The sequence below is a fragment of the Felis catus genome, chromosome B3, assembly GCF_018350175.1.
Source record: "Felis catus isolate Fca126 chromosome B3, F.catus_Fca126_mat1.0, whole genome shotgun sequence".
NCBI classification, from domain to species: domain Eukaryota; kingdom Metazoa; phylum Chordata; class Mammalia; order Carnivora; family Felidae; genus Felis; species Felis catus.
Window position 1 is genome coordinate 50,225,144 of NC_058373.1, and position 18,133 is coordinate 50,243,276.

The 18,133-nt window shown below is 35.2% G+C and overlaps 1 protein-coding gene across 2 annotated transcripts in view; it reads right to left on the reverse strand.

Moving 5' to 3' along the window:
• UNC13C (unc-13 homolog C) overlaps positions 1-18,133 on the reverse strand; it is a 675,102-nt gene that overhangs the window by 463,803 nt on the left and 193,166 nt on the right. For both annotated transcript variants that reach the window (XM_045059288.1, XM_019832393.3), the window contains 2 exons: positions 3,970-3,992; positions 3,331-3,395 (listed from right to left, as the gene is read on the reverse strand). In XM_045059288.1, the coding sequence (XP_044915223.1) occupies positions 3,331-3,395; positions 3,970-3,992 (88 nt within the window). The remainder of the gene's footprint in view (positions 1-3,330; positions 3,396-3,969; positions 3,993-18,133) is intronic.

Here is an 18,133-nt window from a genome sequence, read left to right on the forward strand (position 1 = left end):
AGCTGATCCAAACCAATGACTGGACATGGTGGAGATAATAAGTCTGCACATGGGTCACATATGCACAACGTGGGACTCTTCTAACAGTGTATCTTTTACCTCAGACTCCCTATTGGTCTGGCACTTTTTTTGTAGCCTCATTTGTCAGTTTAAAGATTTTTATGCCCAGTTATTCCTTCCCCATCTCCTCTCACAGAAGTCAGACCCATGTCATGGTCCAAAGGCTTTTTTCATCTACTCTTGCTGTCTCTCCACTTTAACTGGGAGGTGTTTCTCCCCCTAAAAGCTCCTGTACTTCTAACATCTTGAGGTGTGCTTCTAGTACGACTCTTAGTGTACATATATGAAAAAAGTTAACAAATTCTTTTAAAACCACTGAGATAAGTAAACTGTTAAATTTAACACCATCACCGAAACATGCATTTTTCCAGATTTCTCTTTTCCTTTCTTCTAGATCGTTTCTCTCTCTCTCTCTCTCTCTCTCTCTCTCTCTCTCTCTCTCTCTCTCTCTCTCTCTCTTGCCAGAGCCTGTCTATATTTTATTTTGACTAAGATAGGTAAAATGGAGTCAAGTTTGCCATGTATTTTCTAGGAAAATTGACATGAGATGTACAGAGAGATAAGCAGAGATCAGAGCAGCAGGTTAACAATAATCTGGTTCCAGTGCATACATCATTCCCTCATTAGCACCTGAGAAAGGGGAGGGAAGGATCAATGCGGTTTGGCTCTAAACTGGTTAGGAATGTTGAAAGTACAAGAGTGAGGGATGGAGAATTATCATGAAGCGGGGACTCCATTCTGAAAGTTAGCTCTCATATGTTTTCCAGGAGAAAAGAAGTTGTAATATTTATAAGAATTGTAGTAATGTTTCATTCTACAAAAAGTGTATTTTAAAATATTTATAGAATAATTAAAATAAGTAAATCCTGTTAAAAGAGATTGTCATTGAAGGCCATACTTAAATGTACTCTTTGGGTTCTTCAAGAGGAAATAAGCATTCAGATAATGGCAGATTCTCTTGAGTACTGAAAATTATCACCCCTTTCCCTTATCATCATAACACTAAAATCCTTTGGGAACTCTTTGAAAAGAAATTTCTGGAAAAATGAAATGGAAGGGAATTCAAACTGCCAAGATAATCTTTTTAGGTAACCATTTACACAGCTTGCACTGAGAACAAGGGTTTAGATTAACTGTTGCTTTGACATTGATAAAACTCCATATTCAGCAATGAGTTAGGAAAGCAAGATGTTATCAAGTATTGGATGCCACAAGCAAGGAAGAGTTATAGAAACTCTAGATCAAATAGTCGGATAAGTCTCCAAGATCATGATATACATGATTTTGTAATCAAATTGGAGTTCATCTTAATTATTTTCTAAGATAAACTTTCATTTTGTCAAGTTATTACTTTCTAGTAAACTTAAAGAGTCCATATGTGTGGGGTAGGGGAGAGAAAGTCATCCATTTATTACTTAACTTTTCTAAGAATCATCCATAGTGATCTTTCATTGCAGCTGGTTTCCTAATGCATTTAAACCATTGTGACATTGCAATAGGGATGTGAGTAGTTCTTCACATATTTAAAGAACACTGAAGAGTTTATACACATAAAATTAAGTAATTAAGATTTGACTTATTATTTGACAAACATCAGACTTTTGAAAAAAATCCAAGTATATGTGATATATGTTATTTTTCAGGAGCTCCATATTTAAAATTTTAAATTTTACATGTTTAATTTAAATCAAGTAACATGTGGATATACTTAAAGAGTGAAAGTATTATGAAACGTAACCATAAAACTATTTCTTTGCCTGAAAAACCTTAATACATGTATCTAAAATTTGCTTATATTTCTATCATACATACATATGTTCGTGTATTCTTTACTATTAATTTAGAGAGAAAGAAAGAAATAGACAGAATGAGTAAGTGCAGGGGAGGGGCAGAGAGAGATGGAGGGAAAGAATCCCAAGCATGCTCTACACTGTCAGCACAGAGCCTGATGGGGCTCAATTCCACAGCCCTGGGATCATGACCTGAGCTGAAATCAAGAGTAGGACACTTAACTGAGCCACCCAGGTGCCCCATGGGGCACACACATATGTTCACACAGACACACGTGTTCAAAGGTCAAAACTTTTAAAATGAATCTATCTTTCTTTATGTCTATACTGTGCATAAGCTTTGGCCGATAATTTCACTTAAAAATCTAATGTATTTGCTGTTGTATCATTTGCAATACTGGAACCTAGAAATATTCTTGAAAATCTATTAACATAAGATGAATAAATAGTCTAGTAATGTTTTGAAATATTTGCATCACTTAGAAATAATGAAGTGGAAAGTTTCCTAAGACATGCTTTTATATGGAAAAGAGAAAAGCAGGGGGAAGAACCCCAAGTTGCAGAGGCAGAATAGCCTATTAAATAAGGTCACAGATTCTAAAGCTAGACTAGCTGGGTTTGGATACTCGTTTTGCCGTTCAGTAGCTGTATGGAGGGAAACAATTTTTATAATTGTTTCATACAACAATTCCCTAATCTGTATGATGGTCAAATTAGTACTTACCTCACAGGGCCATCTTAAGGATCAGATAAGTCATTATATAGGAAAGAACTGTAACAATAATTGCTAAAATGTCATGACTAAATTAGTGTTTATTTCTATGTAGAATGGCTTAGTTTATGTTGCATGTACAGAGATACACAAACTTACTTATTCTATAGGAACATAAACATGTATGCAAGCATCAGAAAAATGCCTGTGAACCTACGTGCCAAACTGATAGCAATGTGTAGCTATAGGCATTAAAGAAGATCCTTTGTTTTTTGAGTATTTTACATGCAAAATACAATGCATACATTATTTTGTGATTCAATCTTAAATATTTCCATCCAACCATGAAGTAACTATAACAAGTAATAAAGTTTACATTCATCTACTTATTGACATATTCATGCACATTTCATTAACTGCAAACAAGCAGATCAAAATATAGTCTTAATTGTATTACTGTAAACTCATTTACGTAAAATTATGTGTTTATATTTGTGTATAGAGTGATAACATTAATAGCTAATCCATTTAGGTCATTTTGACCTTCTTTATATATAGACACATTTGAGTATAATTACATATATGCACACACATCTACCCATTAAAAACAAACTATAAAAGCTACCTTTTTGTGAAACAAGAAAACAATAGTAAAGCTAGTTAATTATACCATCATGCAACAGCCTGCATTCAATATGCTTATGGCAAGAGCACAGCCAAGTACCATTGATAAATGGAATGAATTAAGAAGATTATGAATGTACTCACCCACCAATCGCCTGGAGTCCAGAGAATTTGGCAGCCTCCAAATCATTGCCACTTACTATTCGAGCCTTAAATGAAAAACAAGAGAAACACAAAAGAGAAAGAAACATTTAGCATACTATAGTTGCACACACATGAATTTGGGACACGCATCAACTGCACTAGACATGTAACACCTAGTATGACAGATGCTAAGCAGGGTCAGCTCCAAGTCAAAGCTACTATGTTTTTGTGAGTGGAGGTTTTGAAATTAGCTGTCAGCATTTCAACAAAAGCACTGGCACAGTCCAGGAAAACATATTACTAATACTCTTTGCCCTTAAAACTTGCTATGTGCAGTGAACATGAATCAGTCAAGGAGATCATGATTAGCCAGACTTGAGAACAGATGCTGAGTTTGACCGTAGCAGACCCCTAGGTTGGCAAGTATAAGCTAAGTAAGCGCAGCTGGCAAGGTGTAACCTCTTCATAAATGCAACATATTGGGGGCACACTTAAAGGACAACCAAAGGATGGAAAGCTGGGATAACATGCACATTTCACAACTAAAACAGAGGAACCAAAATAGGTCTAATATGTCACAAACAAACATGTACAAAAGACAAGATCCCTCCGGAGAGAAGAAAAAGTATGATTGAAAACCTTTTCATCCACAGAACTGCTATCTGAAAGAGAATCAGGAAAAGAAGGAATAAATGTTAGACAGAGTACTTTAAGAAATCATTTAAACATATACATGAACAAAGTGTTACTATTTTACATTGTTTAAAACCATAAACAAAACAGAATTGCAAGGCTGAACCCAGAGGGAAAAAGAATAGTTTGTCCTCTTATGTGAAAGAGCTGAAAAATGTGCCCGAATGCTTGAAAAGTATCGAAGAGTGATTACAGGATTTAATGAGACAATGTGTCATATAGAGAAAAGAACGCTGTTGAATCAGAAGTCTTCAGAAGTGCTCTGCCACTTACTAAGCACATTGGGCAAACTATCAAATTCTCTGGAGTCTAGAGTCTAGACCCAACTCTGCAAAAAGTCATGAATTACTTTGCCTATTGGCCTACAAATAATGTTCAATCAATTGAGATCAAAATATGTGAACGTCAACCTCAGATGACTACATAAATTAATTAGGTCTTAGTAAGGGATTATTATTTATGGCTTGTCATAGAGCTCAAGAGTTTAACAGATATACTCCACTTTGCAAATAAAAGATATACTCCACTTTGCAAATAAAAGAACTGATGCCCAAAGCAGTTAACTGACATGATTAAGATCACAAAGCGAGTCAATGGCAGAAGTGGGACACAAATCGAGGGCTCCTGACCCCCTATCTGCTGCCCTTTAAATCCCATGTTCCAGGTAAATTGAACATAACAGAGAGGGGTGGACGGGCCACAGTTCTCCAGTGCAATTTAAGAGACATCAAAGGGTCAGCATTCCTCTTGGGCCCAGGGAGATGAAAATGGTCTCTTTCTGTTTTTAACTCAAGTCTGAATCTGGCAGGGTCATCATGGCATGGTCCATTTCTATCTCACACAGTAATATTGCTCTTAAACTTATTAATTAATTTTTGCTTATTAGCATGAAGCAAGAACTTCTCAACAAATACAAGTTGGCAGAAATCTAGAGCTAGAATGTCCTTGGGGTTCATGTAGTCAAAACCTTTCATTTTTATGGATGAGCCCCAGCAATATAAAGATTTATCTAGGTCATGTAGCTCATTGACAACTTTTATTGATAAAAATCTGAAATGCATTTGTTTTCTTGACTAATTACGTATGCTTAATTATTGTAACTATTTGTGTGCAGTATCTTAGATATTTCACAAACCTCAGAGTTAGATCTTTGAATATAAAACAAGATAACAGCACAAGTAGTAAAAAATCCATCTTATGAATAGCCATCAACATTTTAAGATACTGCATACAATATAGAAAATTCAGCATTAAGCAAAAATAATATACCATATCCATGGAAATTGTCACAAGCATAATTTTAAATCATAGAATAACAATTTAATATGAGATATCAACTGGTCAGAAAATATACATCTACATTTCAATAAGTACCAAAAAGTTCTGTCATAAAATTTCAAAAATTTTAAACATAAATCATATTGGAATGAATCTTATTTGAATTTAATATGTTAAAAAAAATTATTTCCAGAGACATAATCTTAAGTGTGAAATATCAGGTGATTCCCATTATCATTAAAAGAAAGAGAAAAATGTCCACAACCATCATTTTAACTTATTTCTTGAAATTCTGATCAATATATTAAAAGCAGACCAATTTAAGCAAAATTAAACAATGTAAATGTTATAAGGCAGGACACAAAGTTGTTACTTTCAGGCATTATAATTTTAAACCCAAAAGACAAATCACCTGGAAAACTATTAACAGGCAGCGAAGTGAAACAAACAGGTAGCAAACTAAAACAGGTAGCAAAGTGAACATTTAACCAGCACGTAAACAAAAATAAGTTATTTTCTACAAACTCCCAGTAATTAGCTTGATAAATAATGACATGAGATCTGATTTCAAATACTCATAACTTTGACATTGTCTCCTATTAATAACGGACTTGTACATCAACCATTCCACTGAGTCATGGTAATATTAGAGTCATTAATTATTCTTCAGCTGTTAAATCTAATACATTTCAACTTTTTCATTCATTCTTCAGTGTTTCATTCATTCCTTCATTGAATACATATATTTATTAATTATCAACAAACCTTTTTTGCTCACTCCTACTCCTTTCTTGTCCACCTGCCATACTATCCCCTTTGAAATCTTTCCCAATACAGATAAAATCACATCACTTCCCTTCCCTCATTAAACCCACCAATGTTACACAATGCCCAAACCAGAGAAAACAGATATGCATCTACTGCAGGCTCATGAGTCCTCATTCACATACTGCACTTTGGCCACAATTAAATTCCTGTCACTTCATCTTTATGCCATGCTCTTTTAAATCTGTGTGCCTTTGTATGTTCCGTTTCCTTCCCTTAAGATAGGTGCTCCCCTTCACCTAGCTGTCTGTCAGCCTCCAAAACTCACTTAAAGCTTAACACTCTCTCCTGGAAAATTGTAACATGTCAAGGATCCATGGCTGTGTGAATGAGCATGGCATGCTGCACTCCTCCTGGCTAACCCTTATCTTTTGTCAGTTTCCTTATCAGCAATTCTACTCGATACAAGTTCCTTGATTTTATCTATTTTTAACCTTCTGTTTCTAGTTTCTACTACTTTCTGAAGTATAGTAGACACCAATAAATGTTTGCTGAGCAATGAGCGAACAACCTTAAAAAAACTACAATACATTATGGAAGTACCTAAAACTCCAAATAAAATTTATTTCATCTTCCTGGATAGAGAAAAGATAAATTCCTTTATAACAGATTTATAAGATATTATAGTTAAAACCCTAACAGCAAGTTGTTATAGGATTAATATTTCGAGTACGGGGGTGCCTAAGTGACTCGGTTAAGTGTCTGACTCTTGATTTTGGCTCAGGGAGCGTGGAGCCTGCTTAAAATTTTCTATTTCCCTCTGCCTCTCACCCCACTCATTGGCACACATGTGTGTGCACACTCTCCCCCCCCAAAAAAAGTATTTCAAGTATAACTGGATTAATAAGCCAAAATACATAAGACTTTTTAAAAGGAGAATTAAGAGGAAAATCTGTAAGAATATTAAAGATCTATACTAATTAAAGCATTATTGTCCTGGCAAAATAGATGAAGAAGTTCAACAAAATTAGCTAAGTAACAAACCCTTGTACCTAAGAGTTCAACAAATAAGGAAGGATGGATTGTTATCAAAGGCAAAGAGACATACTGGTCAATAAATGACACTTAGAACATAGGTCAAATATTTGTATTATTTATTTATATCCTTATCTTACACATAGCCCATGAAGTTACAGATGTATTAAATAAGTAAATAAGTAAAACTGGAAAAGAATATTAACTAACCCTAGGAATGAGAAGATACATTTACAGTTAGAGGCTTTGTTATGCCTATTTAGTATTTTTGTATATAAAAACAAAAAGAGGGTTTCCTGGGTGGCTTGGTCAGTTAAGCATCTGACTGGATCTTGATTTTGGCTCCAGTCATGATCTCATGGTTCGTGAGATCAAACCCCACATGGGCTCTATGCTGAGTGTGGAGCCTGCTTAGTATTCTCTCCACCTCTGTCTCTGCCCCTCCCTGCTAGTGCTTGCATGCTCTCTCTCAAAATAAACATTAAAAAAAATAAAACCAAAAAGAAAATGAAATGTATTTACTAAAAACACATGTTAGTATGTTCAGAATATAAAGAACTCTTACAGGTCTGTAAAAATTTGAACCTAATATCCCTCCAAACTGGTCAAGAATGTGACTGGATGATTCACAAAGTAGAATGCATGAACAATGATAAACTTATTAAAACTATGCTTCAGATTATAAAATTACTAAAGATCAGAATATTTTAATGGTATTAAAAATAATACCAAAGACGGTTGATGGTCATTAATCTAATAGTGATGCATGGTTGATGATAGTGAAAACTAATAGAATTTTTAGAAAAATTTTAGTGATGTCTAACAGTAGACTCTGTTTTGAAGAAAACTTTTTTTTTAAGTTGATGCTCAAGAAATTATCTTTGTTATGGATTATGCCCCCACCCCCAAATTCATTGTTAAGGTCCTAACCCACAGTACCTCAGAATGTAGACTTCTTTGGAAATACAATTGTTACAGCTATCATTAGTTAAGATAAAGTCATCATACTGGAGTAGGGTTGTTCCCAATCCAATATGACTGGGGTCTTTATAAGAAGGGTACATTTGGGGGCACCTGGGTGGCTCAGTCACTTAAGTGTCCGACTTCGGCTCAGGTCATGATCTCACGGTTTGTGGGTCTGAGCCTTGCACCCGGCTGGCTCTGTGCTGATGGCTCAGAGCCTGGAGCCTGCTTCAGATTCTGTGTCTCCCTTTCTCTCTGCCCCTCCCCCTCTCACATTCTGTCTCTCTCAAAAATAAACAAACATTTAAAAAAATTGAAAACAAAAAAAACATTTGGAGACAGGTGCACACACAAGACAAATGCCATCTGAAGATCGCAGCTCTACTGCTACAAGCCAAGGAACTATGGAACAGACACTGGGAGAGAGGCTGGACACACCCTTGACTAGCATTTTCACAGGGAGCATTGCCGTCTCAGCGTACCTTGATCTCAGACATCCAGCTTCCAGGGCTGTGAGACAACAGATTTCTGTCATCCTAAGTCACTCGGTTTATGGTACTTTGTTAATTCAGTCCTAGCCAACTAATGTAACTTTAAGTCATAAAGAAAGAATTAATGTGTAAAGATCTGTATTCTTTTATTATTTACAAACGGGAAAAACATATATGATCAAGTACAGAAATATGGGTTGAAAATAATGTTCTCTGACCTTGATTCAGTAATTTGAGACCATTAAAATAAACACATTTAAAATACTATATAAAAATATAGGAAATGTTTATGGTGTATATACATATATACATGTATAATACAGGTATAATATACATCATATATAAGTAAATATTAATTATACATGTTATGTATTTTTATCAGTATACCCATACACTCTCACTAAGAATAGCTTTGTTCCCTGCCAGTTGTCTTTTGTTACACATGTAGTTGTTTTTGCTTAGTCTGATCAAACCTCTGTAATTACAAAAACATACAAAAAATGTAACAAATTCTGTAATTACATGCTGGATACTCCTTATAAGGGTGTTCCCAATGCTCCTTGTCTCAAAAGTCTCATCATTGCCACAACAAGGTCATTTTGTACTTTAGTGACTTAATGATGTTCACATAAGGCCACAATGCATCCATCTACTTTATAATGAAACCTCCTCTATAAATAGGATATCGGTGAAGTTCCAGTGACTGTACAGTTTTTAATGACTCAATATTCCATGAACTAGTTATTTTAAGAAATTTTAAACTTATAAAATATTTACTAGGTGAATATCGCTCTTGTGTTCAACCACGCTGCATAGGAACCTAAAAAAATATAAATCTTAAGCTTATAGGAAAATCCATAATTTAAGTGTGCCTCCTGACTACTAAACCCACCACTGTTTCTCATGTGAACATCCCCGAGAAGGGAATTTAAATGTGACTTAAGTCAACATATGACCTCCTGAGCATTCACTTTCCCTTCATATGTAGATGAAATAAAGGGGTTTGCCCAGTATGTAGCTAAAGCTTCTAGCTCTAAATTCTATGATTTTGTTTCTCTATGTGTAATTTATTTTCAGATTAACAAGAAATATTTACTCGCCAATTATCACCAGAAATATTAATATCTACCACCTAAATTTGAGATATTTATAATTATTTCACAATTTAGAATAAAAGTAAAAATCGTGTTTTCTCTCTTGGTATTTTATCCTTGTTATATGACACTTTTTGAAGAAAATTTGAATATAAGAGATTTCAAAATGTATCAAGAATCTGAGTTCTGGAGGCCTAGCTAGCTTAGCAATTTTCCTAAACTCTTTGTTCCAACGTCCTTCTTTGCCCTCAGAGCCTTCAAGGATAATGTAAATCCCCCACTAGTGATAATATTGTTCACTACTCACTTTGGAAACAGGCTTGCATTATTTGCCAGCATATCAAAATACATGACTTTTAAAACATGTGTACTACGCCTGAAAGTCACGAGATGGGAGCTGAACCGTCCAGAGAAAAACCTATATTGTAATTAGGGGCTTGCTGAGCTGTCATTAACCTTTACAGAGTACTTACTATGTGCTAGATATTCTGCAGAGCACTTTATCTGCTCTTTTATTGAATCTTGGCAACTGTCTTGTGAGGCTATCAATATTCATTAGATCTTACCAGAGCAGAGGAAATCCTTTGTTCTGGCTCTCATTTCAGGTGCAATTCTGGATATAATGGAAGGGGTGCTGAGTGAGAGATTCACACTCATATCTCATACACTTTTTTTATTCAGTTAGGGGCTGGCGGCAGGGGGCATAACCTGAAAAACCTGAGTCACAACAAGAACATGCTATGTTAAGGATATGTGAAAGATATGAACATGTTGATATGGGAGCATGAAGAAAAGATCTAACTCTGCAGCCAGAGAGGACATTGGGCTTGTAAACAATTCATGGGGATAATAATTTAGAAAGGTGTTTGTCAGTTGAATGAAGGCATTCTTAGAGGGAAAAAGTTTTGCAGAGGCTTTGAAGCTTTAAGGACTGTGGGGCATTAGGAACTGAAACGTGGGAGTGTGAAAGTAAAGAATTATAAGAAATAAAGCATAGGTGGATAGGATTTATTGCATAAAAATCTTGATATATTCCATTAAGCAATTTAAATTATACTCAAATTGTAATGTACAGTCACAGATTGTTTTCAAGCAAGACACTGACATGTGACATGATCAGAATTTTATTTGGTTCTTTAAAAATCTAGGCCAGTCCTCTGGACAATAAGGCAGAATAAGATGATATGAGAAAGAGTCTGCTCTCTGGCCCACCTATACCACAATTCTACACACATGCACAGATGCTATGTAACAATTTTTTAAAGTCATCTCTACACCCAACATGGGCTTGAACTCACGACACTGAGATCAAGAGTCACGTATTTCACCAACTACGCCAGCCAGGTACCACAACTATATAGTAATTTTAATATGTTGTATACCTGAAAATAATGTAACACTATGTGTCAACTATACTCAAAATATTATTTACAAAACTTTAAAAACTGTCTAAGCTTAAAACAAAAACAAACATAATCTCCCAATCACCACATATGAAGTAGCAACTCAAAACTAATGGTGAATGAAGTCAAGACCAAAATTGCTCTCAGGAGCACTGGAACAATTTATTCATTCAGCAAATATTGATCCAGTGACCCCTACGTGCTAGGCACTGTGCTAGGGACTATGGATAGAATACTTGAAAATAAAGATATATATCACCATTTCTCATAGAACTATAGAACTATGGCAAACCCATACTGCATAATCTGTGCACAATTAAAGCTAAACTTTTATTTTTTTATAATTTAAAAATATTTTTAAGGGGCGCCTGGGTGGCGCAGTCGGTTAAGCGTCCGACTTCAGCCAGGTCACGATCTCGCGGTCCGGGAGTTCGAGCCCCGCGTCAGGCTCTGGGCTGATGGCTCGGAGCCTGGAGCCTGTTTCCGATTCTGTGTCTCCCTCTCTCTCTGCCCCACCCCCGTTCATGCTCTGTCTCTCTCTGTCCCAAAAAAATAAATAAACGTTGAAAAAAAAATTAAAAAAAAAATATTTTTAATATTTAGTTTTCAGAGAGCACAAACAGGGGCGGGGCAGAGAGAGGGGGAGACACGGAACTTGAAGCAGGCTCCAGGCTCTGCGCTGTCAGCACAGACCCCGATGCAAGACTTGAAGCCATGAAGCCACCAACTGTGAGATCAAGACCTGAGCCAAAGTCAGATGCTTAACTGACTGAGCCACCCAGATGCCCCAAAGCTAAAACTTTTACAGCTACCTGAATAAAAGAGTGATTTAACACAATGTCAACACTTAGAATGTAAATGTATGAGATAAACACTAGGAGAATGGAGAAACAATGAGGAAATTTTCCATCTACCTAAAAACATAAATGGAAAAAGCTTACTAATCATTAAAGATACCTCAGGCCAATACCAAGTGTGGGTTCAGAATTCACATCAAACTGCAATATGTTTTCTCTTTTCACATTAAATACTATTAAAGCCTGATAATGCATCTGGCCACAAAAGAAACCTCAATATATTCTATAAAAGTGGTATCATCAAGAGCAATTAAATAAGAAATCAACAGCGGGCAACTTAAAACCACCACTACCAGCAACAAAAAACTATGGAGACATAAACATTCCCTAATATGATATGGGTAGGAAAAACAGAAACAGTGGAAATTATGAAATATTTATACCTAAACTAATATTAAACATACATCTACACATACATGTAGATGAATATTAACTTCTGAGATAAATCTGTTTTAAAAGGAAGTTCACAGCCTTAAATGTTTTAAATATAATTTAAAAATTAAAATAGACAAGATAAAAATTCAATTCAAGAAGGTACAAACAAGAATCATAGAATAAAAATCAGGATAATAAAGATGCAAATTAATTTTGTAAAATTGTTTCTGAAAAATATGACAAGTGTGAAATGCTATCTCATTGTGGCTTTGACTTGCATTTCCTTGATCATTAGTGATGCTGAGCATCTTTTCATGTGTTGTTGGCCATGTGTATACCTTGCTTTGAAGAAATGTCTTTCAGGTCCTCTGCCCATTTTTTAATTGGACTTTTTTTGGTGTTGAATTTAAGATTTTTTTTTAATATTTATTTTTGAGGAAGTGAGTGAGCAATCAAGCAGGGGAAGTACAAGAGAGAGGGGGACACAGAGGATCCAAGCAAGCTTGTGCTGACAGTAGAGAGCCCAACACAAAGTTCAAACTCACAAACCATGAGATCATGACCTGAGCCGAAGTTGGATGCTTAACCGACTGAGCCACTCAGACACCCCTAATTATAGAAGTTCTTTATATTTTTGGGATATTAACCCTTAGCAGACATATAACTTGCAAATATCTTCTCCCCATTTAGTAGGCTATGTTTGTGTTTTGCTGATGGTTTCCTTTGCTGTGCAAAAGCTTTTTATTTTGATGTAGTCCCATTAATTTATATTTGCTTTGGTTTCCCTGGTCTTAAGACACAGATCTAAAAAAAAATGCTACTATGGCTAATGTCAAAGAAATTACTGCCTGTGTTCTCTTCTAGGAGTTTTATGGTTTCGGGGCTCACGTTTAGGTTTTTAATCCATTTTGAATTTTTTTTTCTTTTTTGTATGGTGTGAGAAAGTGGTTCAGGTTCATTATTTTTCATGCAGCTGTCCAGTTTTCCCAATACCATTTTTTGAAGAGATTGTCTTTTTCCAATGATATATTCTTGCTTCCTTAGCCATAGATTGACCATGCAGGCATGGATTTACTTCTGAGCTCTCTATTCTGTTCCATTGATGTATGTGTGTATTTTATGCCAGAATCAAAGAGACAAGAGATAACAAGTGTTGGTGAGGATGTGAAAAAAAAGGAACCCTTGAGTACTATTGGTGGGAATGTAAACTGGTACAGCTGCTGGGGAAAACAGTACAGAAATTCCTCAAAAAATTTAAAGTACCATATGAGTTAATAATTCTACCTCTAGGTGTTTACCACAAGAAAATGAAAAGATATATGCATCCTTATGTTTACTGCAGTATTATTTAGAATAATATAGACAACTGAAGTGCCCATAGACACATGAATGGACAAAGATATTCACACACACACACACACACACACACACACACAGAGGAATATTACTCAGCCATAAAATAGGATGAGACATTGTCATTTGTGACAACAAAGATGGACCTAGAGGGTCTAAGTGAAACAAATTAGCCTAAGAAAGAGAAATATGATTTAATCTTATGTAGAATCTAAAACACACACACACACACACACACACACACACACACACACACACACACACACAAATGAACAGAAAGCAGAATCAGACCTATAAATACAGAGAGCAAACTGATGGTTGCCAGAAGGGAGAAAGGTGAGGGGATGGGGAATATGAATGAAGGAGAGTAGCTGATACAGAATTCCAGTCATGGAATGCCTAAGTTATGGGAATAAAATGTATGGCATAGGGAATATATTCAATGATGTTTTCATAGCATTGTATGGTGACAGATGGTAACTATTCTTGTGCTAAGCATAGCATAGAGAGTTGTTCAATCACTATGTTGTACACCTGAAACTGATGTAAAATTATGAAGTATACTCAAAAAAGTTAGGAAAGAAGAACACTTCTTTAAAGCATTAAATCAAAGTACAATTCTTTAGCAAGACTGGTTAAAAAGAGGGAATGTATATATGAAAAATATCATTATGTAAAAAGGATATTAACTGAAGATTCAGTGGAAAATTTTAAAAATTTAAAAGTATGCTATAAACATCTTCAAGTAAATTAATGCTAAAACCTGAAGGTAATTTTCTAAAAGCATTAACAAAGTATAAAATTTCTAAAAGATATTACTAACATTTATACAAAAATATAGAAAACTAAAACTATTCCTAAAGAACTAATAGGAAAATAGCCTCGCAAAAGAATGCCAAATGATTTTTTAAAGTTTTATCAAGTCTATATGAAAGAGATAATACCAATTATATATAAATTTGACTAGAGAAGTAAAGTGAACACATAGGATGTAAACAGGAATAAATGTACATTTTCCAAAGCTAATATAAGCTTGCTATTAAAATCAGAAAAGGATAGTACAAAATAAGATTATATATCAGTATCATATAGGAGAGCTCATAAGAAAAATCCTAAAAAAACTTTTGCATTTGATCCAGCATGGGTGTACACATTTACCCAAATTGGGTTTATCTCCAAAATAAAATAGTGCTTTAACAATATAAAAATCTATCAGACTTTTGCTTCCAGAAAAAAAATGGATAGACTTACTTTCCCTATTATTCCCACTAAATACAACTAAAATCTTAGGACATATTATATCAAATAAACACATATAAAGCTCTGAAGTTTGGGTAGAAGACATACTGGCCAGTGACTGTGGCCTCAAAGTAGAATACAGTGATGGATGTTCTGTTTGCTTCCAAACACGGCAACCCAAGGATATCAATGGTGCAGACATGAAAGGCTTAAAGGAAAGCCTACTCTAACAGGGAAACCAAGATAGGGACAGGCCAGCAAGACAGACCTTTTGACAATAATTAACTCACTCTAGCCAAACACCACACACACACAAAATCTGTGGCCCCCATTTCTACTGTCAGTGAAGGTCAAAAGGAGTGCTTAAACATCTACACTTGCCAGGCTGTAAAGAGGTACTCCAGTCCCCCATATTGGCTGAAGTGCTTTCAGAGAAGGCCAAATTAGAGAGTTGGAAATCACACCAACAACAGCCTCAACTTCTCCCCTACATAAGTAGTCATGAGGCACCTTTTCCCTCCTCAATGGAGTGGTATTAGAAGAGGTCTAGTGGAAAGTCAGGACTTTCATCACTGCTCAGCCATAATAAAGTCACCCACTCGATGTCAGTGGTGTCTACATAGGAAGCAGCAATTAGACACCTGTTCCCATCTAAGCTTGGGTGGTATCAGCAGAAACCCAGTGGGAAGCCTCAACACCCAGTCATGCCCACAGTAGGAACAACAAAGGTCCCCCTCCTCAGTATCTATGTAAATGAAGTAGAAAACCTCATCTCCACCTAGAAGGAGTCTAGTTCTCAAAAATTGGAGCACTGTCAGACAAGATAAAATACAAGATTTAAGTAAGACCCAAAGTCATACAACATAACACCCAAATGTCCATATTAAAATCACTGTCATGCAAGGTACCTCTAACTGAATGAATAAAAACAACAGATGCCAATGTGATAACATAGATGTTAGAAATATCTGACAAAAATTTTAAAGCAGCTAATAAGAAATGTTTCAACAATTATAAATATGTTTGAAACCAATCAATAGCAAGTTTTACTGAAGGAGTAGATAGTCTCAAAGAAATCAAATATATAAAAAAATGGAAATTTTAGAAATAAAAAATACAGCAACTGAAATATTACTAAGTGGATAGACTCAACATCCACTTGAGAGAAAAATTAACGAACTTGAATATAAAACAGTAGAAATTATACAGTCTGAACTACAGAGCCTGAGAAAAGTTTTAGGGACATACATAATTCTGGAAAAAATATATATATAAAGATAATATTCATCTCATTGGAGTTCCAGAAAACAACAGAAAGAGGAATAGAATTCTGAGTCTACTCAAACTGCTATAACAAAATGCCACAGAGTGAGTAGCTTAAGCAAGAGACATTTACTTCTCAGAGTTCTGGAGAGTGGAAAGCCAGGATCAAGGTGCTATAAAATTTTATTCTTGATAAGGGCTCTTTTCCTGGCTTGCAGAGGTCCACGTTCTTACTGTATCTTCACATGACAGAGTGAGGTGTGACCTTTCTTCCTATTCTGATATGAACACTGATCCCACCATTGGGCCATATCCTCAGTACCGCATCAAAACCTAATTAACTCTCAAAGGCCCCACTTTCAAATACAATCACATTAGGACTTAGAGCTTTAACATTTTAATTTTGAGAGGACACCAACATTCAGACTGTAACAGAGCTGAAAATGTATTCAATAAAAAAGATGACTAAAAATTTCTCCAAGTTTGGCAAAAATTAAAACACAAATCTGCAGAATAAGCTGAGCAAACCATAAACAGGACAAAATGAAAAATTCATGTCAAGACACATCACGAACTCCTGAAAGCCAAGAGCAAAGAAAAAATGTTAAAGGCACTGAGAGCAGTGGTACATGATCCATAGGGAATAAACAGTTTGAATGAGAAAGGATTTCTTAGCAGAAACCATAGGGGCAGAAAGAGATGGTAGAACACTTTTCAAACGTTGAGAGAAGAAAATGATCAACCCAAGATTCCATATTCAGGGCAAATATATCTTTAGGAATTAAGTGGAAATCAAGACATTCTCAGATGAAGGAAAAATATGAGACTTTATAACAAGACAACTCACCTTAAATTAATGGCAAAAATATATTTCTCAACAGAAAGGAAATGACAAAAGAAGAAATCTTGAAACATCCAGAAAGGAAAATAAAGGATAAGCGCAAAACTGTGGGTGTATGTAATATGCTTTCCTTTTCCTCTTGAGTTTTCTGCATTATGTTTGATGGATGAAATAAAAATTTGAACACTATCTGATTTGGTTGTATACAGAGGAAATATTTAAGACAATTTTACTTTAAATGTGAGAGAATAAAGGGAAATAGTGTTAGATAAGGTTTCTGCACTTCAATTGGTAAAATGTATACAGCAACCAACTTGATCAATTGTATATGTATATAATGTGTATTAGGCAAATTAATGGCCCCCAGAGACAGCCATGTTATAGTTCTTGGAAACTTAATTTATTACTTAACATGGAAAAGGGAAATTAAAGTTGTAGATAGAATTAAGTTTGCTAATCAACTGACCATAATATTGAAATATTATGAAGAGTTATCTGGTGGATGCAATGTAATCAGAAAGACCCTTAATATGGAAGAGGTAGGTAGAAGAGTGAGGTCAGAGTGATTCAGTATTATAAAGCTCAATACGGAGTCGCTGGTTTTGAAAATAGAGCTAAACCTTTATGAGCTAAAAAAAATGTATAAGTACATCTAAAAGCTGGAAAAGTAATTGAAACAGATTCTTTCCTAAGCCTCCAGAAAGGAATATAGCTGTTATGATATCTTAACTTTATTCCAGCGAACCTATAACAGACCTTCCACTTTCAGAATTTTAAGATAAAAATTTGTGTTTGTGGCAATGTTTTAAGGAAGCAATAAAAAACTTAAACATAATTCAATACCTAGAGCATCCACTAAAAAAGCTATATAAAGAAATACACTCAAAAATTTAATATTTACAAGTAACCTACAGAAATGCAGAAAAGTTAGAGAATGAAACCAAAGAAAACAAACAGAAGACAAAGAATAAAGTGGCACATTTAAGCCTTATCAATAATTGCATCAGGGGTACCTGGGTGGTTCAGTCAGTTGAGTGTATGACTATGGCTGAGGTCATGATCTCACAGTTCATGAGTTCAAGCCCCACATCAGGCTCTCTTGCTGTCAGCACAGAGCCCACTTTGGATCATCTGTCTCTCTCTACCCCTCCCC